The sequence below is a fragment of the Carassius carassius genome, chromosome 27, assembly GCF_963082965.1.
Source record: "Carassius carassius chromosome 27, fCarCar2.1, whole genome shotgun sequence".
Taxonomy (NCBI): domain Eukaryota; kingdom Metazoa; phylum Chordata; class Actinopteri; order Cypriniformes; family Cyprinidae; genus Carassius; species Carassius carassius.
In genome coordinates this window covers 22,707,752-22,734,624 of record NC_081781.1, presented here as the reverse complement: position 1 = coordinate 22,734,624, position 26,873 = coordinate 22,707,752, and the positions used below count along the sequence as shown (strand labels likewise).

Here is a 26,873-nt window from a genome sequence, read left to right as displayed (position 1 = left end):
TTGTCATATATATATATGTATATATATATGTATATATATATATAGTGTGCATGTTAAAACAGAAAATTGTAATTGCAACTAGGACACCTAACCTATTTTTTATGAAATAATCTACACTAGAACAAAACAAATCTCAAAATAAACACTGAAATGGCTGAATTAAAAGCAAAACAGACCCTAACTACAGTGTGTGAGGCTGTCAGATCCAAGAAAGAAAAGTGGAAATAAAGTTGTCAGATGAAAAAACCTGGACCGACATGTGTCGCTTTAATTCCAACGCATCTGGCCGATGGTTGAGGTCCACTGTCCAGCACGACTGTCCGAATTGACTTCCTTCTGATCTTAATAAAAGTGAAAATCCTTCAGCTCCACAGCTGGGGCCCTCAGCAGCGTGCAATCCTAAATCTGACATTTTTTTTTTCTTCTTGGGGACACTTCACTTTATGACACACTTGCCATTGTACAATGAATTTAATGGGGGTTCTGATTGGTGGACATCATAGATGACATCATTTTAATGATACTTTGATGTTATTTCGACATTTTTTACATCCTTCAATCAGCAAAAGCTTAGTCTGTTTTCCTTCTTGAACATTAGAAGACCTGCTTTTGCTCATCATATAGGGAGCTGTTTAAGGTTGATCAGCTTCCCGGGACTTGAAAGAGAGAATGCACAGAACTCCAGGCATGTGGAACAATCAGTGTTAAGAGCAAGATAGCTCTCCCGTTGGCCCCATTCTCAACTTTGACCCCTGACCTCTTGGCACACGCGCTGCTGTAAATAAAGCTGAAGAGAGGCCTCCCCAGCTAATTTCCTTTGGTCTCAAATTTAAACACCGATCCTTTTGACTGTTCTGTAACCAGGGGATAAACATCTCCTCACGTGGACCAGGTTCTCACCACGAGCACTCAGGAAATCCAGAGAATGGAGATATACACAATAGAAATTGTGTTTGACAAGTTAAATTCAGCGGGTCTGGACAAGTCCTTGGCTGTATAGTCAAAGCGAGATGTAAACTATTGTTGAAATGAGGAGGGGTGTATGGAATTGCTACTGCCATGACAAGCTGATTCGTAAAATCATTATTGCCATAATTCAGTTACAGCCTGTGATTTCATGGTTTAAGATGTTATTGCACCTAGTTGCACCAGTTGTGATTACATTTATGACATGATGACACACCATTAGAGACCATCGCTTTTGCTTCAGTCGTAACATTCACTTCAGTTCAGTTTTTACAGCAGGACATGGTTCCAAATCAATGCTGAGGGAAAACAGCCAGAGAGGAAAACCCCAGAAAATCACCACAAATTTGTGTGCCAAAATGAGGAAGAGAAAATATTATGTTCTAGTAAGTAAAATGACGAATAAGCCAATGAACAGTATTTTAAATAAACTATATTTAGCATATAAATATATATAAGGCATATTTATTAATTTACTTAGGCTATATTAAGTCCGTTTCGTACAGGCTCACTACAAGACTTGTTCGACGTCGTCTTTTCTTTTTACGCCGTTGTGTAAATAAATATTATTAGCTGGGTGTGGATTCTTGGCTTCATTTTATGTTGTATATTTTTGTTTTAGCCTATATGTTGCTTGGTGTGGGAAGTATGACCCATATTTCATTAAGCTGTGCTCCTGTTTCCGGCAGCTTTCACAACGAATTTATCTCTGACCAAGATATACACACTCAGCATTTGAGTTATCTATATCAACACTGGCTGTGCTCGAGATAACAATGCAGCTTTAAACATATTTTTATATTCCAGATACCAAAGTTTTATTAAAAAAAAACACATCCTACGCTTAACATCCTTACAAAACATAAGCTTAGCTAAATACTCGCTATTTATGATTTAAATAAACAGCAAGAACAATTCAATGTTTGGTTTAATAGAAATTTTAGATGGTTTATGAGGTGAAACACATTTTATAATACCTTGTTTGCCAACAGAAATAGCCTTCCTGTACATATAAGATATTTTATGCCGTCCTGAACGAATTGTGCACTAAAACTAGCATTTTATTTTCCAACGTAACTAGCCTAGGCTATATCTGGATACGTTCAGCGGTCGACATAAAATAAAAAAAAGAAAATAAAAGAAAAGAAAAGAAGGAGAAACAAACCGGATTGGAAGGTCTTATTAAAATAATTCCATTATCGAAAGGAATGAGATGAAACGCAAGGGCATTGGGCGTCGCGTTATTGCAGGTATTGTTGTGCCTGTGGCTTCTCCTCCAGCAGCGTAATTCTCCTCATCAATACTGCAGTGAGATCGTTACGCCGCTGACATTGATAAATGACCACCAAACTACAGCATTTTCTCACCAGTACTGCAGGCTAGAGAAACACAAACTGGAGGTCGAAATAAGCAGGGAAACGTCTGCAGGAGCAGTCTTAGCTAAGATATCAAACAGCATGAGAAAACCCATTTGAAAATGTCACCGCGAAATTGCGTTTAAAAGATGCTGGAGATGAAGAAGCGCGCGGGGTTTGTGTTTCTGAAAAATTACACGCGGTACAGCCGCCTGATTTGGAAATATTGAATTAATGTGATTTATTTCTGCACACGTTGCCTCAAACATTTTACAAAAGAGCTCTACACAAATTTTAATATCTTCTAAGATGGTTTCGGGGAGTAGCTGCGGTTATGAAATGATTATTTTACACTTTCTTATGACTCTTTCGGAAGACGGTGTTTATGCAGTCGTAAAATTCTCAGTTTTTGTAGCCTATAGTGATTTCTTTTATAATTGTTTGATGCACACGTCTGATATTTACTCGTGTAAAGTCATTTTTGAGATAACTGGGTTCGCGTTTCATTTTTTGAACGGACAAATTATTTAATGATTATAGCACAGTTGCATTTTATCTGCAAAATAAAAATTGTTATCTATAGCCAAAATTTATTTGAACTGCAGGGTATCGATTCAGTGCATCAAATAACATTCAAAGCAAGCGATTTAACATTTTGAAAATGAAGCATTTATTACAAGAATTCGACTTTTGACTGTGTAGAAATACTATACTGCTTTAAAAGACTCTTAAAGGAAAATGGACAGAGCGGGAGGATCGATCAAGCTTATCAGTACATCAACAAACATATACTCGACTTTTTCCATAGAGAAAAGCAAGAGTGAGAACGGACCAAAACGTACAACAATACCCCATCTCCATTTTTAAAGGATCTCGACTGAATGCCTATTTGACATTGATGTGTTTTACAAATAACATTTACATAATTATGTACAATGGAACATCTCTAGTGGTTTAAAAACTGCTCCAGGCATATTTAGCCTTACAAGACCACTGTTGCTCTCCAAATCGACAAATAAACGCACAACTCATTTCTTTAGCGATGCTTTTCAAATGTGGGGAAGACTTTGTGGTTTGACATACTGGAATTTGTGTCAGATGTGTGCCATAATGATCCCATCAAGGGGTTTCATTTCCTTCAATCTTTGTAGAATCATAAATGCAAAGGTCTAAAAACTAGTCAATAACACAAACCCAAACATAGAATATTTCCCAAAATAAAAAGTACATCATACGCTCACATATCAGTTCTTGAGGGCTTTTAGCATCTTTTACTTCATTCCACATTTAAATGCATTTAATATGAGCATGTGCACGAGGAGGTATGGGATTTCTGCGTCTGGGGCGGCCACTCTGTGGTTGAGCAAAAGTGCACATATGGTGTGGTCCCCGTACTTCTTGACGGTATAACAAGAATAAATAAATAATTTAAAAAGAAAAGATCTCCAATTGTCTTTTCAGAAGTCTCTCTTTTGGCACAAATGCTTCAAGTCTGTTTCTGTAATGTTGGTGCTCCTGCAGACAGTCCTTTGGCTGGAGATATGATGGCCAGATGATGAGGGGTCCGTGAGAGATTTGGGAGGTCATGTGAAGACAGAAGGTGATCGGACAAGGGCGTGATCAGGTGAAGATGGATGTGACGTGACTCCTCATGCCTCTGGCCAGCACTGGGACTATTCCTGAGGCCACCATCAAAACCTAAAACCCAGAGTGAAAAATACAATATTAAGAGATTTAATATCTACACTGTGAAAGCATAAAAAGGAATATTCCGGGTATGTGTTGCAAAAAAGTAAAAAAAAAAGTTTTCACACAGAAACTGATAGGACATTTCACAAATAATTACAAATAAACAGCTATAGTAAAACTGAATTAAATTTGGAAAATTTGAAGTAGAAAGACGGAAATAGTTTTTTTTTTTGTGTGTGTGTAAAGAAACACACTCAATTAAACTCCAATAAGATGTACAACTTAAAAAAAGTGTATAGCCACAAGATAGACAATACACGTTTATTTGATTTTAACGTGAACAAATTGCTAACAACCTTTACAACATGTAATGTCTTAAACCCTAAAGCAACCCTTAAAAATGACTACTTAAAACAGCTTATATATATATTTCCACTTTCATGCAATGGAAAGATTCAGTGATGTTAAAAGATCTTTATGGAACCATTATTTCAAATAAAGAACCTTAATTTTTAAGAGTTTAAATAAATATAGCCTTACTATAACCTCAATTTTTCCTTTATTTGTATTTATTTTTAAATAAATTATTTGTGTGTGTGTGTGTGTGTGTGTGTGTGTGTGTGTGTATGATTATCAACCACAAATGCTGTCAATTAAACTTCCCAACCCAATTCAAAATATACCTTTGAAAAAGCATACTGCCTCTAAAATCATAAATGTGTCTCTATCCGCTTTACGCAGGAAAACAGATCTTCATAACGATCCACCAGCATATGGTGTTTAACCAGAGCGAATTACGGACAGGGAAACATTCCTCTAAATGATGCAATTACAGTAACGACTCGATGATAATTCAATCAAAAAAAGGTAGGATTAAATAGTCTGGAAATTATTTCGTCTGCACGTAAGCCAGAGCTCCTGATATCTCTATGTGTCTGAGGCTTCGGTGGGGGGTGTTAACCTCCGCTCACCTCCCCGCTCCTCTCCCTTCATTAGCAGAGGCTGAGGTTGTTATTTGAGAGGAAAGGGCTGTGTTGGCACGATTGGAGAACTGGATGCGGTGCCTATTTACATATAAAGAGCTCTATTAATCAAGGTAAGTGTCATTATGGAGGGGCTCATTGGGCATCACAGTGTGGGTATTAAATAAAATTCTCCATGCCAGGCCGCCCGCGGCGAGCGATACGTCTTGATTTGTGGACTGTCAGAGACAGGCAGCGAAGATGGAGCCGGAGAAGAAGGTGCGTGCGCGTGTGTGCATGAGGGGGGGGGTCGTCAGAGAGCGAATTGCCACCATAATCAGATTTCACACGCCGAGTGAAAGGAGAAAGAGAGGGGATGTTCTAAGTAGCAAAGCGTTTTCTTACGTTTATGGTTTGGGAAGCGGGGAGGCGTTTACATGTAGTGCCACTGTCCATCCATACCCATGTTCATACCCATTCCTCCCATGGGACCTGCGAGACGGAGATAGGAAATTAAAGAACAATAAAACACATGGAAATGCTTTCAGCATTTTTATAACAGCACTAAAAATGACTAACGTGCGATTATAATCAAAAAGTGCAACATACCGCCAGGCCGGAGACCCATGTGTTGTTGGCCGTCAAGCACAAAGCCGCCCATAGGCTGACCATCAGGGCTGTAAGCGCTTCCTTGACTTACTAAACACACAAAAACACAACTTATATGTGATATATGCTCAAATTGTGTATAAAGTGATTGTAAAGACAGTATAAAATAAGTCATCACTTTACCTGCTCTATTAGACTGATCAATCATGGGCTGCACAATTCTTCTTCGAGCATTGATAAACCTGTCAAAGAGAAGACAGGGAACACATTTACTAAATCTATTTATATTACTGACCGCCCACAGTATATTTTACTCTTATTTAAACACTCTGGACTTTTACTACTGCGAGCTTTTTGCTATGATTTACTGCAAAATATCCCTTAATGCAGTGCGATTTCTTCTGGGCCTTTGGGTTAATGGACCTGTCAGGAGTCCACAAAAAAGCTAATGTACTCTTTTAGCGCCAGACCAAAGAAATAGTCTAATTTATAATGTAAACAAGCTGAGGTTTTGTTAATAAAGAGATTTTACCACCTTTAACAAATTGCGTGTGAGAAAGCTATCTCTAGATTTCTAGTAGCAGATGATCAAAACAAATAGATTTATTTGATTTGTATTTTTCCTTTCCTCAGCAAGTCTAAAGATAACCTCTGTTTTTAAGACTTGCTTTAATTGTGCTTCTTGCTGCAATATATTAGTGAATCAAGTAAAGGGGTCATTGCTCAATAAATATTCAATTGATATAGCATTGGCCTTGTAGCCTCAGGGTATGATTAGCCTAACTGCTTTTCAGACACTAATATGCTTCAGCAGCTCGTAACAGAGAGGTAGGAAATGCCCCTGACACGCACTGGGGGAAGGACTTACTCATAGACAATGATTCTTAGCCAAATGTTTGTGAGCGCCTTATTTTGTTGCAGTAAACACATAATAGCATATGTTAAAATACATGGAAAACACAGCTAAAAAGTAAAAAAATTTGTAAAGGATTTTTTTTCCCGATGTCTATAGGCAATGATTATAGATATCAAAGTTGTCTGCTAACTGTGTTCATTGTAGTAGTGTATGCTATCCAAAATGAATGTTAATATGGCAGTATATTTGATAAACTTAAGAAAACAGAACTATCTAAATTTTATGGTTTAAATGCATACATAATTATGCATTTAAAAAAGGAAAAGAAACTAAATGTAAAACTTAATTCTGAAAATAAACTAAAAATATACAAACATATATATATATATCATTAAAGTCAAATTCTTCTGATTTATTTAGGCAGAGATATCAAAGTTATCTGAGTATGCTATCAGAAATTAGTATATGGTCAAAAAGTTATAAGGTCAAAATGCATAAAGAATAAAAAAAAAAGATACAAATGTCATGAAAATCTAGATTTGCAACTTAAAATGTAAATTTAAACTTAAATTTAAAACTTAAAATTTTTAATTCTTAAGATTTATATTGGCAATGATAGTATATACCAATTATCTTCTTAAGAATATTGTTGATTTGTAGAAAAGGAATTATGCTATCAAAATATATCCCAACCAAATATATAGAAAGAAAGAGTCCTCTCAATCTGCAATCCTCCATATCATACATTCACATTCTAAAAAAAAAATAATAAACTGAGAGCGACATTTGTGTAATTCAATAACATCTTTCACAAACAATATGGTTACAAAATGAATAAACGTTCAGGAGAACTCTGGTGACCGAACAGCATTCCCAAATGCTCCGACATAACATTTGACAACTTTTCTAAAAGTCCCTTTGAGACCCTGGGCAAACCTCATCATTGCTCCTATTCTTACTTTTATTTGTCTCATTGGGGCTTTGAACAGCGTCTAATAATAGTGTGAGAAATCAGGATCACCGGACTTGAAATGGAAATGTTAGAGATCCCTAACCCTGACTTCTTAACTGAGAGGTCAAGCTGGCAAGTCAAAAGTCAAAGGTCAAAGGTTACTCACCAGTTATTCACTTGTAAGATGGTGAGGCCTGTATCTTGCGCTAGCTGCTTCTTCTGCTCTTCTGATGGGTAGGGGTGCTGCAAGACAGAGGCAACAAAAAAATTATATTAATGTGTAGAAACCTTCTGCAGTTAATAACACTGCTCTCCGATGATCCATAAAGCGATAATGAATGGAACATGCAAATGTCTTCATTTTTTACAGTTGTGTTTTTCTCCTCGCAGTCTCCATCAATAAAGCAAATCAAGATGACCTGACTTTTTCTTAAAAACTAATCTGTTTAAATGACTAATGACCTCAAGTGTCAAGTCTACCCGCCCCATGCGAGACTGCGGGCAAAAACGTGGATCCCATATGACTCTTTCAGGAAATTACATCGTTATGTATGATAGACTTCCCAGATGCAGCCCCGAGTTTGAGAATTTCCCTGCGTCTTATTGGCTGAGCGCTCGTGGTTTTGTTTGACATTATTTGACATTACTTGACAAATGATCGAGTGGGTGTGAAAGAGAGACAATGGAGAGTTTTGTTTAGGGTTGAATAGGGCTTGGCCCTTGGTGGCCCCGTGGTGGCCCCTGGCCCCTGATCCTCTTGCTCTCACTGTGAGTGCAGAGGGAGGGCAGCAGATGGCAGGCAGGGGTGAATGTATAGACAGCGCAGGGTCGTGGGTGTACACCAATTTTGGCACTGTCACGGCTTCACCTCCCGTGGTCAGTGGTGAGGGATGAGTCCTGTTACATGTCTCGTTCCCTCTCTCTCACACACTGACAGAGATTTCCCTGCTCGCCTCCTGGCTTGCTAGCTGTCATTGTGTTGATGAATGACTGTAAGCTCCGCCCCCTTTTCTACAAAACCCAGTGACAGTCGACTGCGAACTGTGCTCTGGGATCCATCTTTAAACTCTTATCACAAAGCTCTCAGTTGTACTGCCATTGTACTCTAAAATTTTGCAAGAAACCTACATGCTCAAAAGACTGAAGCAAGCTCGCTTTTAAACAATCACTCATATTTGCATGAGTTCCATTTATGTCTATTAAGATGCCCCCTCTTCGTCTCCATTTGCATGCCAAAGGAGATCTCTCTATCTCGTCCCAGTGCAACTAACAGTTATAACTGTAATGTTCCACTGAATCTTAATGTTCCACCTTTCTTTAAGATTGGCAGCATAGGGGGTCTTTATCACGGACCTCTGAATAGGTCACAAAAGATGGAGGCTTAGACCATATGTAAGAGCCCCCCCATCTCAAACTTCGCACACTGGCTCAAAGTAGAACCCGACAAAACGTAATCCTGCAGCTTTTATTCAGCCCTGACCCCAAATGAATGCATGATCGCCTGGGTGTTGCAATGGGGGCCTTTCAGAGGCCAAAGTCCCCTTTAAAACCTTTTCGTCAGAAGACACATCCTGCAATGGGAAACACTTTTGCTTCACAAATCACTCTGAAAAGGAGCTGGGAACAGAGAGAGGATAATTCAATTAGGCTCTCTTTTTTATCTCTAAAATCTAAAGGTGGGTAAAAGGGAAAGGATTACTATGTGTACAGGACCTGTGTAGCCCTTAGAAAGTGCTGGAATTCTGAAAGAGAATGGAAAACAGGAAGACGCAAGAGAATGGTGGGAATTTGAGGATGTGGACCGGTGAAAATGTGTCGAAATTCGAGGAGGTTGAGAATGCCACAAATCAACCCAAAATCTGAAAGTTTTGGGGAAATGTACTCAACCCCTGGACAAATAGGGCCCTTGGTTTTGACAAGCGAAATAGATGGGAGGGCCGAGAGACAGATAATAACACACCCTGCTGGTTTTAATGCAGTTTGGATGCAGGTCGCTGAGCTGAAAACAGTGGAATTGAGCTAATTCGCCAAGAGACGTGGTTGGACACTCTGCCCTGTTTTCCAAAGGCTTCCAACTTCCGACCGGAAGATTTGAAAGCGTCTTACCGTGAGATGCTGGAAGAGCCACGCCCGCATGATGTTGGTCGCCACTTTTGGGAAGATTCCTCTCTTCTTCTGCCGTTTCTTGTCTTGGTCGTCTTCGTCCCCTGTTCCCGGAGATGCCAAGCTGTTATCCAAACCATCTCCTAATAAACAACAGCGTGGAAGCAGGGCGAGAGAGAAAAAGCAAAAGAAGAAAGTCACTTTAATGAGATAAAACATCACCTTCAGTTGTTTATTCAGACCGATCACCAGTGCCTCTCACAAACACGATGTGAAAGAGCCACGCAGGGGGGCCTGTTTTGATTAGCAACAGTAACACAAGGACCGCAGCGAGCAGGAGTATCCATGCAGTGAGAGAGAACGCTAATCAACAGAGCGAGATCTCTCCCGCTCTCTCTCGCTGTCTCAATGTCAGAGATCTCGAGGAAAGCCCTGCACCAACCCTAGTGCTATTAATTCAATGTGAGCTCTGTCTTTGACATGGGGTAATGAATGTCCAAACTCTATGCTTGAATGGGGAATGGAGACCTGGCACTGCAAAGAGAATATCTGATCTGAATTAGCACTCAAAATAAAGTCGAAAAAACTTGGGAAAAACATAAATAAAGCAAAGCCTGTTAGTGGTTGTTGAGAAAACCGTTAGTAACTGGTATATAGCGCAGGGACAGAATGATGTTAAACCGCTAATTTACCACTTACAGTAGCCTCACTGCAAGACGGAACTAAGTTTAGTTAGTGGCCACGTACAAACACTGCAGATAGATAAAATCGTCATTTCCTATCAAAACACCTGTTCTAAACATACACAGAATATGATTGAAAGCATATTTAAATTATTCCGATCTCTGGGAATCGAACATTTGACCACAATGTTGTTAGTACTATATATAATTTTGCACTATAGGAGTGAATGCTCAATTGTGTGTGTGTGTGTGTGTGTGTGTGGGTGTGTGTGTGTGTGTGTCTATATATATATATCATTCTCAAATTAACAATATTATATTTATATTATATATTTATCTTTATGTAGGTGTAAAATGTTAACAATATTTCATTGCATAAATAATTAGGTTATATATATATTTATATATCACCTATATATATCACCTATTAAAAATAAATAAATAAATACATACACACTGGCTTAAATAAAATGTAATAAATAAAAAATGATTTTTGAAGAAATGAAATGCGCAAATTGCTTTTAGCTACTTTTAACTATTTTTATTTATTTTACATTGTCAAATGTGAGAAGTCGAAGCATTCATAAAAAATACTAGTCTCTAACTTGTAAATGAGAGTTTGATAATACGTGATTTATGTTTTATTTAATTTTTTTACTATTCAAAAATGCGTAATTACGGTAATTCCGACATGACGTGAATAAGGCATTTACTGTAAGATCAATTGATGCTTAACAAACAATGCATTTTGAACTGTGAGCTCTCTGATAACATCAAGCCTGCTTTCATTCCATTACCATCCAATCTAGTTTAAGATCAGAGCCAGGCAGGAGGCCGCTTTTAAACTAAGGTTTCCGTCTTGTCCTCCTCCCCACCCTCCTATCTCTTTCTTTCTTTCTATCTCTCTCTCCCGCTTCCATTAACTGTGCATCAGGCAAGATGATTTACTTTTAACAGTCATGCTTATTTTTCTTGCCCTGAGGGTAGAGATGCCTTGAAAGCCTGCCCGGAGGGTGTGTGAATAATGTATCTGAGGGACTCCTCCCCGGAGGCGGGACAGGAACCCTACTTTTCTTAAGATTGGCCCTGCTGTGTCTCCTTGTTTTTGGGGATGCATCAATCAAAGGCGACTGTATGCGCCATATTCATGCATTAATATTTCAGTTAATGAATAATGACATTTGAATATAAGAAGGGGGGTGGTAGATGGACTTCAGGCAGGCTGACTGATGCCATAATCGAAATGCAAGTCAAGGGCAGAGCAGTGGTCTAACACTGTCTGTCTCTACACAACACAGACCGCTGTTTCTTCTAATTATGCTTTCAGGAGTTTGCATGTTGACCACAGACTTCACTGCCTGAGACAAAAAAGGGTTTATTGTGAACATGAAGAAAATTTAATAGAAAGTATTATGTTCTGAAAGGGAAAGTAAGACTAAAAACAAAGAAAAGAAAAATAAATAATATAAACAGAAGAGAAAATAAAAGAATAACAGAAAACATTAATATCTGGTGCTTATGAAGTCAAATATCAAAATATAAGTGAGACTAAAAAGTGATATATTAAAGAAAAGAAAAGAAAAGAAAAAAGAAGTGAGGTTTTCAGTTTGTTTATAAAAATCAAATAGCAAGAAATGTTAGCAACTCTTGACAATATTTAGTAATATACTTAATAATATTTTATATTTGGAAGAATTGAAAAGGGAAGAAAACAAAATATGAAAATTAATATTCTAATAAATTAGAAAAAATAGATGTTTTAAGTGTGTAAATAAAATTCAAATATCAAAATAAAAAAAAAGATGAAAATAAAATGGAACAATAATGAGTGAAAATGTGAGGTGATTTTTTTTCCTTCAAATTAAAAAAAATAAAAAAATAAAAAAGTAACACATTAAAGAAAAATAAAAACTGAAAATGAAACTGTATGAAAAGGAAATATCAAAAAAGAAAAAAAAAGTTTTCAGTGTGTTTATAAATATAAAATATCAAATCTTTGCTAAATAATGACAAAAAGAACTAAAACTGTATAGCATAAACTGTAAAGTATAAAAACTGATGACTTTTTAGGTAAGAAAAAGTGAAAGGTGAAATTATAGTGAGAAAAGAAAAGAAAAGAAAAGAAAAGAAAAGGGGAAAATGATAGATAAAGAGAGCTGGGAGAGATCCTTACATCTAAGGAAGACTCAAACACCCCCCCCCCCCCCCACCCTCTCCTCGAGCCTCTCTCCTCCTGTTCCAGAAAACGAAGGCCGCAGGGCTGATCCAGCCCGACGCTAATCGTTTCTGACTGTTCCCTGGCAACTTGGCCCATGCAGCCTGTGTGACTGCACTCTCTTAAAAGGCTGCTGCTCTCTGCAGCTCCCTGAGCCCTATCTCACTCCCCGAACCCGGAGTCTGCACACGCAGCGCAGAGGGGGGCCAGAGCAGCCTGGAGGAAGGCTGGAGTTAGCCCTCAGGCTGTTTAGGGAAAGACAGCACCCTAAGACATGGAGAAGAAGAGGCTTCTAGCTCCCTTTTTTCACTTTCCCTCATACGTATAAAGCGAAACTTCTGATTGGGTTCTGCGGAGACATGCATATAACACAGATCAAATTTTTTTTATTTTGATTTTGACCGGTTTTCCACATCCTTCAAGCCGACCCTGACGGCATCCGTGTCACATCACGGTACCTTCAGCGTCCGAGAGATGACAAGGTACAAAGCTAAAACGCCGGTAATTAGATGAACTGGAGATAGATGAATGTCCCGGAGACAAAGGGGCCTGGCGCAAACTAGCCGGGTCTGATGACTGCCACCCAGCACGCATCACAGAATAAATCCTGTTTGCTTGCTTAATGAGCTCACCATGACCTCAATCTATCACGAACTATACTTCTCCAAAGGGGCCATAATTTTGACTACTGGACGCAACAGACTGGATAATTACTGGACGAACGCAGATGATTTTGTTCTCGCTAATCGTTTTCGCTTAAAGCATATTGATTAGATGCTCTTATCCTCTTGTCCCCCATGGCCATGATATGATCTGGAGGACCATGGGATTGGACCACAGTTGGGTGGTATTGACGGCTAAAACGCAGAGGCATCGGCTCTTGACACTTGTTGTTGGTCCACTATACTTCATGCTGGGATTTAACCTCCACTGAAGGTTCAGATATAGATGTAAACATCCTGTCTCAGCCTGTGTCTTTCAGCAGCCTTCGAGGTGAACACTGGCCTGGAATGTCCTGCAGCTTCCCTTTGTTCCCTTTCGGCCTTTGTGATGGACATTCCTAGGCTCTGCACTCCCACAAACACGCACATGTTTAGGATAGCTGTGGAAAACCCCCCCACGACCATCCCAAACCCACCCTGAGGTGAGTCAACGGATCTTAAAAACATCGGGAGCACCTCTCTTTCCTTCTTAACCTAGCATGAAGGTTTCTCAACAAGAGCAACTTCTACTGATGTGCAGGCAACAAAGGGACCCCCCTACAAGAGACAGGTGCTTTGAAGAGCCCCGGTAATCCCTTGGACTCGAGTTTGGGTGACTGACGTAACACCCCCCGTTCACTTGTAATGGAAAAGGTGTTTGTTTTACCAATCTCTTGAATGATAAAGGGAGGAACAGCGATCCAAAGTGGCTCCTGGAGGAGCAGCAGGTAGATGTCCCTGATCCTAACCCAAGCTCTGCCTCTGATCACCCCAGATATCAACCCTCTATTGTGACCGGTATTTGAAGTGCTCTGTCCTTCAAGCCGGCAGGGGTCATTCCTCTTCCCCTTCTTCAATGCACGCTCTTTGAGGTCAAAAGGCCGTGGGCCTTGGATGTCCTCCCACTGTTGTTTAAAAAAAGCCTGGTGTGGGGAAAATGCCACCACCCTGATGCTTTTCTCTCTTTCATAACGAGTGGCATTGCTGCTATGCCAAACATTTTAAAGATGTCTTTCACACTAAGGCTGAATTGTTAAATAATTACAATCTGGCTGCTGGTCTTCGGTTCTGGTTTCTCTTGTCTTGCAGAACATCCTGCTTTGTGCTGCATAATGGTCAGGCTATTGATGTCTCATGGTTAAAAGGAGGTGAGAAACCCTGAAGGCTATTTTAACTGAAGCAATTATACAAAAACTGGTCGTTAAAAATATTTAAGTAATTAAAAAAAAATTCCCCAAAAAGGTAAACAGTGTTAAAGGACAATAAATATGGAGTGGCAGGTTGCAATATAAATTAAGAAGGAAAAAAATGTGACATGCAAATGGAAGATCTGGTAAATTAAATTAGACCATTAACCTTTCAAGAACATTAAACACCTATTGTGTCCACAGGAAAATCGTAAAACCGGCTCAGTGAACCATCGCAATGATGACACGAACAATGACACATGACTTTGATTAGTAAACACTGTTTACACCCATAGGCATTATACATAGAATAAGCAATACTACATAGAATAAGTGCAATATAATCTGCAAGTGGATAAGAGCTGTTTAACACATTTTTTATATAAATTCAGTTATATTTAATAAGATTTAGACTTGAAAAAATCAGCATAGATGTCAACATTTTTAGGTTAGCATTTGTGCAGTATGGTATGTATAAACATCATTTAAGTTAAGATGACAGTGTTAGTCTTTTCAACAAATCATATCATGCTTCAGGTTGATTCAAATAGGATACCCTTATGTAGAAACACAATTTAAGACAAAATACTACTTGAAGCCTGGATTACAAATTAAGATGACAGCATAACGCGTTTTCAACAATGCATATTATGATGTAATAGCAAAATTGACAGGCTTTCCTACCTAGTTCACTGCAGTTGTCTCCGCTCTGAGAGGCATGTCCCCCGCTGGAGGGTCCTGGGGTGCCGACTGAGGGAGTAGAGTGAGCGTCGTCCATGTCTCTCCAGGATGCTGGATTCTGAGTTTCAATTACATGAACATCCAGAGATTAGTAATGTTAGCACATACACATGCTATTTTTAAAACAGCAAGTTTTTTAACAGCTAGTTACCATGCCTGTGCTGAAATATTAGTCTGATCAAATTACAGACAGCATAAACGCCCGAGCTAGACAAACTGAAAACACTTTTCCTAACACAAGACCTATGAACCCTCAACCAGGGTAACTGCTTCCCCTGATGTATGACCGTAAATGCTCACAAGAAACCAATGCTGTCCCCTTTTTAACCAGAACAGGGTACAAAGCACTTAGACAGGCTCAACATGATGGCAAACAGCAGCCGTTCCTCTTCAGGCCCTCAGCGTCAGCTGTTTGCCTGATGGTGATCAGCTAAAGAGCTCTAAGAAAGGCCAGAATAAGCTCCTACAACAATAAAGCTGTGTGAATAAGACCCTTCACTGTTTTCTCATTAGGGCACACAAAAGCAGTCTGTGTGTTTAGGTGTGTGCGTGTGCTGTTAATAATGTTTCAGAAGGCCACTGTCTCCCTTCATCACCTAATTCAAATTGTTTTGTGTCACACTGCACACTTGTAAATCGATAAGACGTTACAGGAGCATCAATAAAAGATTACAGTTATCGTCAAGTGTACAAAGGTACATATTCATCAAATAAACTTCTGCTGACCAAGTGAAGGTATGACGGTTAGACCTCAGCATCCGCGGTTCAGATCTATTTACAGGAATGGTGCGGATGGGGAAAGTCATCTAATGTTTTACAAGATGGAAAATAGAAGGACTGTAATGTAAGAACTATTACGGGCGTTTAACGTCAGTTTAAATAATCTAAACAGCTGTTTTAATCGCTATTTTAAATGTGGAGAAAACCTCTCTCTCTTCCCATTTTGACCTGGAACAGAACTAGGCAGAATATAAAGTTCTGTTCTTTTTAATTCTGTGGTTTTGTTCCTGTAACAGGGGATGGTGCGTTGTTAATAGGAAGCCCAACTGTAAAGAACACACTGTTGGTCTCTGAGTGAAAAAAAAAGACTCCCCTCCTGCTTGACAATAACAATCCAATCAGTTCAAAGACAATAGCGCATTCACGTGCAAATGTAACGTTGATCATTAGGGCTAACAGAGGGCTGGACAGTGGGGGGAAAATCCTGACCCTTAGCAACACCTGCACCCAACACGATGGGCTTCATCAGCATGATCATCATCATCATCATATCTCTTCTAAAATAAGATATGTCCTGGGGCACTGTCTTAATGATTCATATCAGTGCAAAGAGAAATGGATTTAGATAATGCTGTTTAAATAAATTAGCATATGCAACTAAGTAATTACTCCTCTTTCTTTCCAACTCTCTCTTTATGTCTAAAATATATTGTGGAGATGAATAACGAAGGAAGCTAAAAAAACAAAAAGTCAAATGCATGTCTACAAATCGTAAGGTTAAAATATAAGTACAATACAAAATGAATGGCATTTGCACTTGCAGTCCCATAAAATGGCTGTATTGCAAATGCAAACAGCTCCACTATTTAATTGGCCTGTTTTACGATCTCAAAGAAAGCCAATTAAAACTCACGTGATCTGCCATATTTGTCGAGGATCCCGAGAGGTCGTCGAAGTCGGACTTGCATCCATCCCGATCATCAATTACCAGGTCAATGGGCATTTTGCCCTTCAAACAGCTAATATACCGATGGCAGAAGTTGTCGCAAAGCTCGTGCACCTGATTCAAAACCGAGAAAAAATAAAAACAATAAAAAAAATCAGTTTTTAAACGTGTTATTCGAACAATATAGGCTAAAATTATAATAATGCAAAACTATAATAATAGTAGCTAATAATAATAATAATAATAATAATAATGTACATACCTTTTCGAGTTCTAAAAGATGGAATCGTAATACTTGTATTGACTGTATCATCTAAGGAAAGAGAAAAATAATGCATGACATATTTGAATAAAAATAGAAACATTAACAACAACCAAAAATAATTAGCCAATAATGGTAACAATAATGAATATAATGATAATGGGTTAATAATAATAATAATATTATGCTAATAAAAAAACCTTTCAAACATCAAAACTTAAAACACCGTTGGTTATTCTATACGCGCGAGAAATCAGGCTGGAATCAAAAGCTTGGCACGTCTGATATTGTGCTGGCTTTGTAATGTTATGACAATAGCAGAAGTGTAAATAGGTTCCTCTAGAGACGACGCTTTGAGGGAGCCCTGGGCGAAGACCCCCGCGCCCTCTGATAACACGCGGCCTCATAAATCACTAAAGCTTCATTTCTTTCCCTCAAAGAATCCTCACATGGAGCTTTGAAGCGACTTTACCTGGAACAAAATCTGCGCCAAACAACATCTCACACTTACCAAATTGTCCAACTCTGGATTAGAAGAAAATAACGGCTTCTCTGCCCGAATCTGTAAAAATGTCACACGTTTGTCAATTTTTTTTTTTTTACAAATACACCAAACGCAAATAACAGTTTTGGATTTCCCACCAATATTTAACTTAATCGGGATGACCAAACATTTAATTAAACCGTTAAACCATATTTCTTTTTCAATCAACAAGTTACCTGTTTGGCAAACACAGCGATGTCCTCGTTAAATGAATCGGATGAGCACACATCTCCTCCAGCGACTCCAGGCTCTCTCGGTGTGCATGTGGCCAACTCGCACTTCTCAAACACCAGCGCCAGAAGCGGGAATAACGGGTGCCTTCGAGATTCAACATAAACATCTGCATAAACTTACGGATCAAAACACTTTATCAATAACCGAGCAATCATTCTGACGACAGTAATGGAGTTGTATTGCTACTTCCATAGCTTTGACGACCACATAGTTGCACTCGGTTACATAGCGATATAAAGGCGCTCTATAATTTGTATAATAAAAAGTAAACAGTGTTTTAAACGTTTAAAAAAGCCGCGCATTATTTACATGTCACAGGTGAATTTACTATATCAGACACTATTCTTTAAGATCGTATATGCAAAGATTAAATTTACTGACTGTAATAAAGTACAAATAATTGCATTGTTAAATGCGGTGCAATAATGCAGCAGCCATTTGAACAATTACATATTGTTAACTATTGTGTTGAGCATGGCTGCAATAAAGTAGCTACCCATAAATTTGGTCCTTGTCTCGTTTAAGAGCATCGTTGACAGCCGAGCCCATGCTGCTGGGCATGATGCTGTGCGGTGCGTGGGCCCCGTAGTGCTGGTTGGCATGAGGCGGTGGCCCGTGGTTCAAATGATGAACTTGCGGCAAGGGCCGAGGCGCGTGCGGATCCCCGTACATGGACGTCGGGACCCCAACTCCATCCATACCGCCACCATAGTGGGCAAGGTCTTCGTACTGCATCAGACAGAAACGGTATCATAGGCAACTCAATTAACACACACATACGTTTAGCCTACTTAATTCAGCTTTATACAAATATTAAAAACAAACCATGAGCAAACTTTACGACTCAAGTTGTTTACGCGGTGGATTTGTAAGAGAACGTACCCGTTGAGCCATCAGCATATGCAGCTTCTGATGATGTTAAGTGCAAATTGTGATCTTATCCAACGAGGAAGCAATTTGAGTGATTTAATTCCTTTTGTGCATCCGGTTTAAGAGGACTGAGCTGTCGGTAATCCGTTGAGATGATAGAGCCTATCCTGTGAAGAGTTTCTGATCGCTTCCTTTTCAGCCACTTTCTGTTTTTGACCAATTCGACCGAATTGCCAAACTCAATTTGACGGATAGACTGTATTTGAATATAGGTTACAAATATTTGCTTTCACTTGAACCTTCTGACTAACTAATGCAATTTACCCGTCACAGACTTCCTGTAGTCAGAAGAACCTTTCCAAATTCTGGGATGTTCGTGTCTGGCAGGGCAAACACTGCGAGGAAAAACTATCCGGATCTCATGGTCCCTCTTCGCGACCCACGCTTTGCCTCGACTGGGACTGTGTTGGTGATTTGGAGCAGGTTCCTCTTGAAGAGACTGAACCCCTGATGACTGAGCCTGGGAAGCGTGGTGGGTGTTACCAGCTCGACACCTCTACATAAAGCAAGAGAAAGAAGAGCGCAATGACCACGAGCTGCCAGCGAGTGTTCACATTGGATACGCGAACAGATGACGCACCACCATCCTCTGCGTTTTGTTACTAGGGGTGGAGTGTCTTTATTTTTAAAAGTGCTAAAATCAGATCAGTGCACTGGGAATGGACCTTATTTCAACAAATTGCTGAGCATCACAGCATTTGAGCCTTTGAAAATATATTAACCACAGACTATAAATTTTGACTGTCTCGTTGTTTAACTGTCTTTCAGTACTTGCGCGTCATAAATAAGTTATTACATTTATACAGTTAAATAAATAAATAAGTTTACGTTTTTCATTTTAGTTTTTGTTTTAGCTTTTGTAAGTATATTTGTAAATATGACTTTAAAATAGAATTAATAGATTAGATGCCTTGTTCTTCTTTAGTAATGAAATAAACTGTCTGAACATGAGTTCAATTTCATGTTAGGATATAGCTTCACGCTGTTTATATATATATATATATATATATATATATATATATATATATATATTTTTTTTTTAAGGAAACAATTGTTAATGTGTGGAACACAAATGAATTTTAAACGGGAAACTATATAAAACCCGTGCAGTTATACATCTTCCAATTATTCCAAGCGCTTTTGCGCATAAATGACACTGAGGGAATTCTGCATGACTGTCTCATCATCATATTTAAACGCCTATAAAGGAAACGAGATCGACCGGGATGAAAACACAAGCTGAAGCATTTAATTTGCTTCGCATTTGACAATTTAAATTGACTTTGAATAGTAATTTTTATCATATTGTTTTTAAGTTATTATTTATGGTTTAAAACAAATCGCCTCATAGGCTATTAACAAAATAAAGAAAGAATTACAAAATTAGCACATATTTTAGAAATTGTATTTATTTTATTTAAATATTAAATTTATATTTAATATTTAATTTATATTTAAAATATAAACAACAAATTTTACTTTTGGTCAAATATTAAACAGCATTCCCCTTCAGTAGGTAATATTTGTTAAATGTAATATTTTATTTTACTTTCATTTGTTATATTAGTCCCCGTTTTTTCGTTTAATAATAATAACAATAAAATAGTAATAATAATAAAATAAAAATAAAAATAAAAATAAAAATAAAAGGAATGCTGGCATTTGGGCATTTAATTAAAAATCTCCCGAAAGCTATATGGCAAGGATGTGCGGAAAATACTATTAATAGGTTTGTATTGTTTATGTAAGATGCATTTCTTCAAAACACACGCCGAGAATAGCCTAACAAATAAATTCCCACATACACCTTTGCAGTGCGGCATCATAATAAATTTATTTAATTTAGATAAACGGAATGGTGGTAATTGCGTCATCTTTGAAATCAATGTCAGTCATTAAAAAAAAAAAGACTTAATAACAATTTAAGAAATAAACAGCTTTTGCAACTAAAAAAAAATAAGTTATTTGAATAATGTTTTTAATTTTAATGAAAATATTTTAATTGTAACTTTTAAAAAAGAAAATCCTCAATTTGTTATGAACATTTTCAACACGTTTTTTAAACTACCTTTAAATGTCAGTGTTCGTCGCCTATGTTGGTGTGATGATAATCCGCTTTAATTTCAAAAGTATTGACCTTAGCTTGACCCGTCAGGATGTGTGCTCGAGCCGCACGATACTTTTCTTCTAGTTCTTCAGATCCAGCGAGAGTCCTGCAAACCTGCCGCTGGGCTCCAGTTTCACGTGTGCTGTGCTTTCCAGCGCAACAATCATTTTCAAAGTCACTTTACCTTCTATCCCCACCTAGCGGTGCATCTGTCTTTGAAAACCACCGTGCAAAGAAGCACGAGGAGAACGAGTTCGCGTTTGAATTCTCACACTGGAGCCTCATTGTCGATGGAAAACCAAACATATTTAACAAAAAAGCAATAGGCGATATTAAAGTTGATCATCACACACGCTCAAACGCGTTTTGCATCGACAAGAAAATGCAAAACGCGATCACAAAATAAATATCAACCGCATAAAAAAACCAAAATAAACAACTTAAATGTTCCAAGGCAAAGGATGAGAGAGCATTGCAAGATGAGGTCGTTTATTTACTTTTCAAGAGATGGGAAAGTTCCTTGCTTTCATCAGTCTGTACATAATCTCGCGCGCCCCTCTTTGAAAAGCAGCGCGCGTGAATTATTAAAGGCATACATTTGAATTATAAATACGCTAATGAGACCGACACGGGCGGAGCGCGCCATGCCTGAGGCTAAATTCTTCCGATGCACATTATTTCTTGGCACTCAGACTTCATTTCCTCTCCCCTTTCTCTTTCACCTCTCCTCCTCCTTTGTATTTCGCTCCCCGCTTACAGTATGCATGGAAGATGCTGACTGATTCATGCTGTCACCCGGCCTGCTTTAAACTGTAATGAGTTACCATAGTCTGAGCCTGTGTGCATCCTCAAAAACCTAGATGCACAATTCTCCTGCCAGCCCCCCCAAAATAAGCAGGAACACACACACCCACCCACTCACCCACACAGGCCTGGCAGAGAATCAGATATCATCCTCTGCTGTCCCGAACATCATTAGCGTTGTCAGGACAGGGTGAAGCGCATGCATGGCCCAATCACTCCCCCTTTCTATCCTTTGGTGGCTGCTGATAAATATGTACATATTCGATATATGCATGTATATATGCAGGGCATGCACGCTTCAGAATAGGTATCCGGAAGGGATGACAATGTAGTGACCTGTATCTCACACGCTGCACATGTGGAACATGATTTATTGAGCACTGTCATTTTGCTGGCAGGATGCAGTGTGTGTACATCCAGTGTGTCTTCTGCAAGAGAGTACAGGAGCAGCCCTGTACAAACAACACAATGTGTGTAGGACTGGGGGAGTAAAGCCAGCGCATTCCAGCTCAATGACTTACAGCGCATGTGCTGACAGCCTGACCTCACCAAAAAGAGATTCTCTCCAGCCTCTCATAAAGAAGCCTTATCCTCCCTCCAAAAAAAAGGGGAAAAATGCCGTATTCCCTAATGCTTTAATATACGTTTTTCTCTGTACGTTTGGACTCCAGTTGTTTTCATTATGACTGTAGGTGACCCAGAACACTGAAATAATCTTGAGGGTATATTAATTCACTAAGAATGCCAAACTTTGATTCAGTTTAGGTCACAGGCATGTATAATAAAGCATCCAGGAATAAGAACATCTGTGATTAAATGAACACCTTTTCACACTCCATCAACATGTCCATTAAAGGTAATTTTTGGGACGTTAGAATGGTTTCTTCTGTGCCAGCTAAATATGGAGAGACCAGGCGTAAGGAAGCCATATGTAGGTTGAGTGCTGAAAACTGTAGACAGTCAATGAAAAGACTAGTACAATTCACTAGTAATTGCAAAGAAAAGGCAAGCAACACATTGAATTAAGCATGAAATGTTTATGAAAGACTGAATATGTATTTTCATGTGAAACAAAAATATTATAATGTTTTGAAGAAAAAAAAGCATTTATACAATGCTGTTGTTCTGTTGTGCTATTTAGTTAATGTTTGTGTAAGCATCCTGAACAGTAAAAGACCAATGATGGGACTATCTGTTTAACTGGCCAATGAGACAATATTTGATTGGAAACCTGTATGAAAACCGTCATTGTTTTTTAGCTATAGTGATAAAATAAATTAATTTTTATAATGGATTTTCAAGGTTTAATAAAACATTTGTAAACCTAACAGAAAAGGAACTGGTAAGTTTCTGCCAGAACATTAATTAATTAATTAATTCATATATGTATGTTATTTATTTATTTTAGTGCTGGCAAATCGATTAATTGCGATCAATCACATCCAAAATAAAAGACTGTGTTTACATAATATACAGTATATGTGTGTACTGTGTATGTTTATATGTATAAACACACACACACGCACGCACGCACACACACACACACACACACACACACACACACACACACACACACACACACACACACACACACACACACACACACACACACACACAGATAAATATTTAGGAAAGTGTGTGTGTGTGTGTGTGTATGTATATATTTTTTTCTTAAATATAAACCTGTACTTGTGTGTATTTATTAATACATATAAATAAACACACATATATTATTTAAATGACACAATTTGCACATTTTTGATGTAATTAATTGTGATTAATAGATTCGACAGCACTACTTATAATTTTTTTTTCAGAGTAAAAAATACACTAACAGCTTTTTACCACTTTTTAAGGTAAAATAACACACTTCACTTTACACTTAAGAATATTAGAGAAAGAAAGAAAGAAAGAAAGAAAGAACGAAAGAAAGAAAGAAAGAAAGAAAGAAAGAAAGAAAGAAAGAAAGAAAGAAAGAACAATAATTTATGGAAAATGCTCTAGTAATTTTCTGGACATTATTATTGTTTTTTTTTTAAAGATTGTTTTTCTTATAGTATACAGAAAAAAACACACAAATAAAAGCACCACTATAAATAACTTATAAAATAAACAAATAATAAGAAAGAGAGAAAGAAAGAGAGAGAGAGAGAGAGAGAGAGAGAGAGAGAGAGAGAGAGAGAGAAAAGGAAAGAGAGAAATGTGGTTCAAGCACTGGAAATTTAAGGCAAAAAAGAACCACTGCCATTAAAAGAATCCTTCCATCTGTAGAAATAAGGAAAAAGGGAAACAAAGTAGTGAAAAAGGACTGGATTTTCATCTGCTGATAGAGGTATGAGGGAGTGGAGACCATTACCATTATTCAGCTTCATGATCTGTGATAAATCAAATTGTTAATGAAAACCATATACCCTATTAATCATCACTGTAATCAATCCAGTGCATGTGATTAGTCCTTTCCCTCCGTCTGCCCCGCACAAAGGAGCAGAGTTCATCTCTCTCCCTCTCTCTCTTTCTCTCAGGATTGTAGGAACGCATGCGTGTAGATGAGAGGGAGAGATGTTAGAAAAGATAAAAAGACAGAGTAGATCATGGTATGTTTTAAGACATAACAATCTCAGGGCCATTCTAAAGTAACTGTTTTTTGTACAGTAAATGGTTCACACAGGGAGGTGAAATATAATAAAGAACACTATAATTCTGTGTGGTAATTACGCTGTCACTGAGTGAGATCACTGAAACACCCAGACAAGTGTGTGTGTGTGTGTGTGTGTGTGTGTCTGGGTGGTAGCATTAATGCATGGAGATTTCATTTCTGAAGAGTGATTATTTGATCTATCATTTTGCTGAGATTTATATCGTGTTGACTATCTGCAGCCTGCATCCACTCTCTGGTCTTTAATAATTGGAAATTAAGACATTAATCACCCTCATCCACTGGAGGACATGTAACTACGGTGTATCAAACCTCAACCAACCAAATGCACAGTCCGTTAAATATATGCATTTATTTGCTCTAAAAAAAGTGTAATATCATTACAATTTAAAACAACTGTTCTCTTCTCAATATATGTAAACATTTCAACATTTCATTTCATGCAAATATGAATATTCACCTTTATTACCCCAGTGTGTCAGTTGATTCATCAGATATCATTCTAATATGTTCATGTATTATCAGTATTAAAAGCCATTGTGCTTAATATATATATATATATATATATATATATATATATATATATATATATATATATATATATATATATATATATATATATATATATATATATATATATAATATTTAATTATATATACACATTGAATATAATTTATATGCAGTATGTGTGTGTGTGTGTGTGTGTGTGTGTTATAATGAAATAAAACTAAAGTCATATTTCATCCCTTTTATTCATAAAAAATGTATTCTTGTCTACACTTGTAAATTGTTAATTTTTTATATTTAAGCATAAACCTTAAAATTAGAAGGTTTTCTAATACAAGCATAACATATATTTAAATATATTTACTTACCTTGTAGTATATGCACACAATAGATATCTCAGTTAGTTAGATATCTCATGAGGATCTAAATAAATCCAAATAAATCTGAATGAAAAGATAATTAAAATAGGGGTAGTGGTGCATTGCTCTTTGAAAACTTCTATTACTACTACTTCCTTTGAATACTTTCTATTTTCCATCATCCGTCTTCATCCCAGAAGATCACATATCCAGATACTATTAAAAATGTAGTTTGTTTAAGTCTCACAGTGCCGTAGTATCTTGTGAAAAATGTTTAACAAAATTATTTGGCAGTTATGTTTTATAAAAAGCACAGTGTACAGATGGTTGGCTGTGATTATTTTTACATCAGCCTAGAAGTAATAATTTAATAATGTGCTCTACTGACAGCCCCAAATGAAACGCACAAAGATGAATTTTTTAAAAGTAAAAAGTATGGGGAAATTTTTTTTTAGAAAGGTCAGAAACGCTCACAAGAGTCACAGAAACTTATGGATGTTAATAAAGCTCAATGCTCTCAACCATACGAGAGTTATGCATTTGACTGTGTTTACTGTCACGTCTCATGAGCTCCTGATTTGTCAATTCAAAGGTAACATTGTTCAGTCATTTATGAAGATGAGGAGTCTGACTGGGTCATGGAGGCTCTTGAGGACCATCATAATCATCAACATGACACAAGTCCTGCTCAGCAAAGCTGGTCACATGCTTTTGTTACTGGGAAACTGTGTTTTAATAATTCCTTGTTAGTGCTCTTAAACCAATTTCTCTGAAGAAAGTAGGTCATGATTCAAGTATTTGTTCATTTGCAAGTTTGCATGCAGTAAAATAACTGTGTGAGGAGCAAGGCAAGTTATACATGCGAAAATGTCAAGTTCTTTCAATATGTCCTTTGTAAACTTTCACTTAGGTGAGGAATCACATAAGCACAACACTAAAAAATATGGCATCGTTTGCCTCAAGTGGGAAAATCCTTGGCCGATGGGTTAAACCATAAATGTCTTAAACAGTGAGGCAACATTCATATCTTTTGAAAATGGCACTCTTAAAAAGGTTAATTGGGACATTTTGTCTCATTAAATGCTATGCCTTTGGGCAACGATTAATTTCATCCACTGACATGTGCATGGGCATAACCACATGATCAAGAAATGCCATGTTCTGCTGAGTGTGTGTATGCTCTGGTTGGAGTCTTGTAACGTTGAAAGTAATGTAGTCTAAATTGTACCTGTACCACCATCTAGTGGCAGCTGGCCAGCAGTGATACAATAATTCTCAAATCAATAAGTGAGCTCTTCAAAAACACATAAATAGTGTGTGTAATACATAGCATTCAAATAACAATCAAACAAACAAATAACCAATAACACAGAGACAAAAATCATTGTGTGGGCCAGGAATATTGATTATTTTTAAGATGCATTTGTAATTTCCTCATTCAAATTGTAAGAAGTGGAAAGCAGGGGAACTGATATGTGACCCTGGACCACAAAACCAGGATTTATACAATCACATGAAAGCTGAATAAATTAGCTTTACATTGATGCATGGTTTGTAGGATACGACAAGGTTTGGATGAGATACAACTATTTGAAAATCTGGAATCTTAGGGTGCAAAAAATAAAAATGATGAGAAAATCACATTTAAAGTTGTCCAAATGAAGGTCTTAGCAATGCATATTACTAATCAAAAATGAAGTTTTGATATATTTACGGTACAAAATATCTTCATGGAACATGATCTTTACTTAATATTCTAATGATTTTTGGTATAAAAGAAAAATC

General features: G+C 37.5%; 1 protein-coding gene across 2 annotated transcripts; it reads right to left on the bottom strand.

The window, feature by feature from the left end:
* Positions 1 to 2,967: 2,967 nt before the first annotated feature.
* Positions 2,968 to 20,886, bottom strand: meis2b (Meis homeobox 2b). 2 transcript variants are annotated; one of them, XM_059513145.1, is made up of 14 exons: positions 20,793 to 20,886; positions 18,608 to 19,151; positions 18,222 to 18,454; positions 17,668 to 17,809; positions 17,459 to 17,509; positions 16,948 to 16,998; positions 16,653 to 16,799; positions 14,963 to 15,077; positions 9,496 to 9,635; positions 7,556 to 7,632; positions 5,765 to 5,823; positions 5,582 to 5,671; positions 5,378 to 5,464; positions 2,968 to 4,019 (listed from the first exon to the last, which is right to left on the bottom strand). In XM_059513145.1, exons 2-13 carry the CDS (start codon positions 18,623 to 18,625, stop codon positions 5,406 to 5,408), a joined length of 1,182 nt encoding a protein of 393 aa, XP_059369128.1. In that variant the 5' UTR covers positions 18,626 to 19,151; positions 20,793 to 20,886; the 3' UTR covers positions 2,968 to 4,019; positions 5,378 to 5,405. The 2 variants fall into 2 exon arrangements, with proteins under 2 accessions (XP_059369128.1, XP_059369127.1); XM_059513144.1 differs by having other exon boundaries at positions 20,724 to 20,867.
* Between the last annotated feature and the right edge of the window lie 5,987 nt (positions 20,887 to 26,873).

Coding starts and splice junctions, on each gene's coding strand:
- meis2b (XM_059513145.1), bottom strand. Junction 15,078..16,652: donor CGACAAATATGGCAGATCAC/GTGAGTTTTAAT, acceptor ATTGAAACTCAG/AATCCAGCATCCTGGAGAGA. Junction 9,636..14,962: donor AGACAACTGCAGTGAACTAG/GTAGGAAAGCCT, acceptor GTTGTTTATTAG/GAGATGGTTTGGATAACAGC.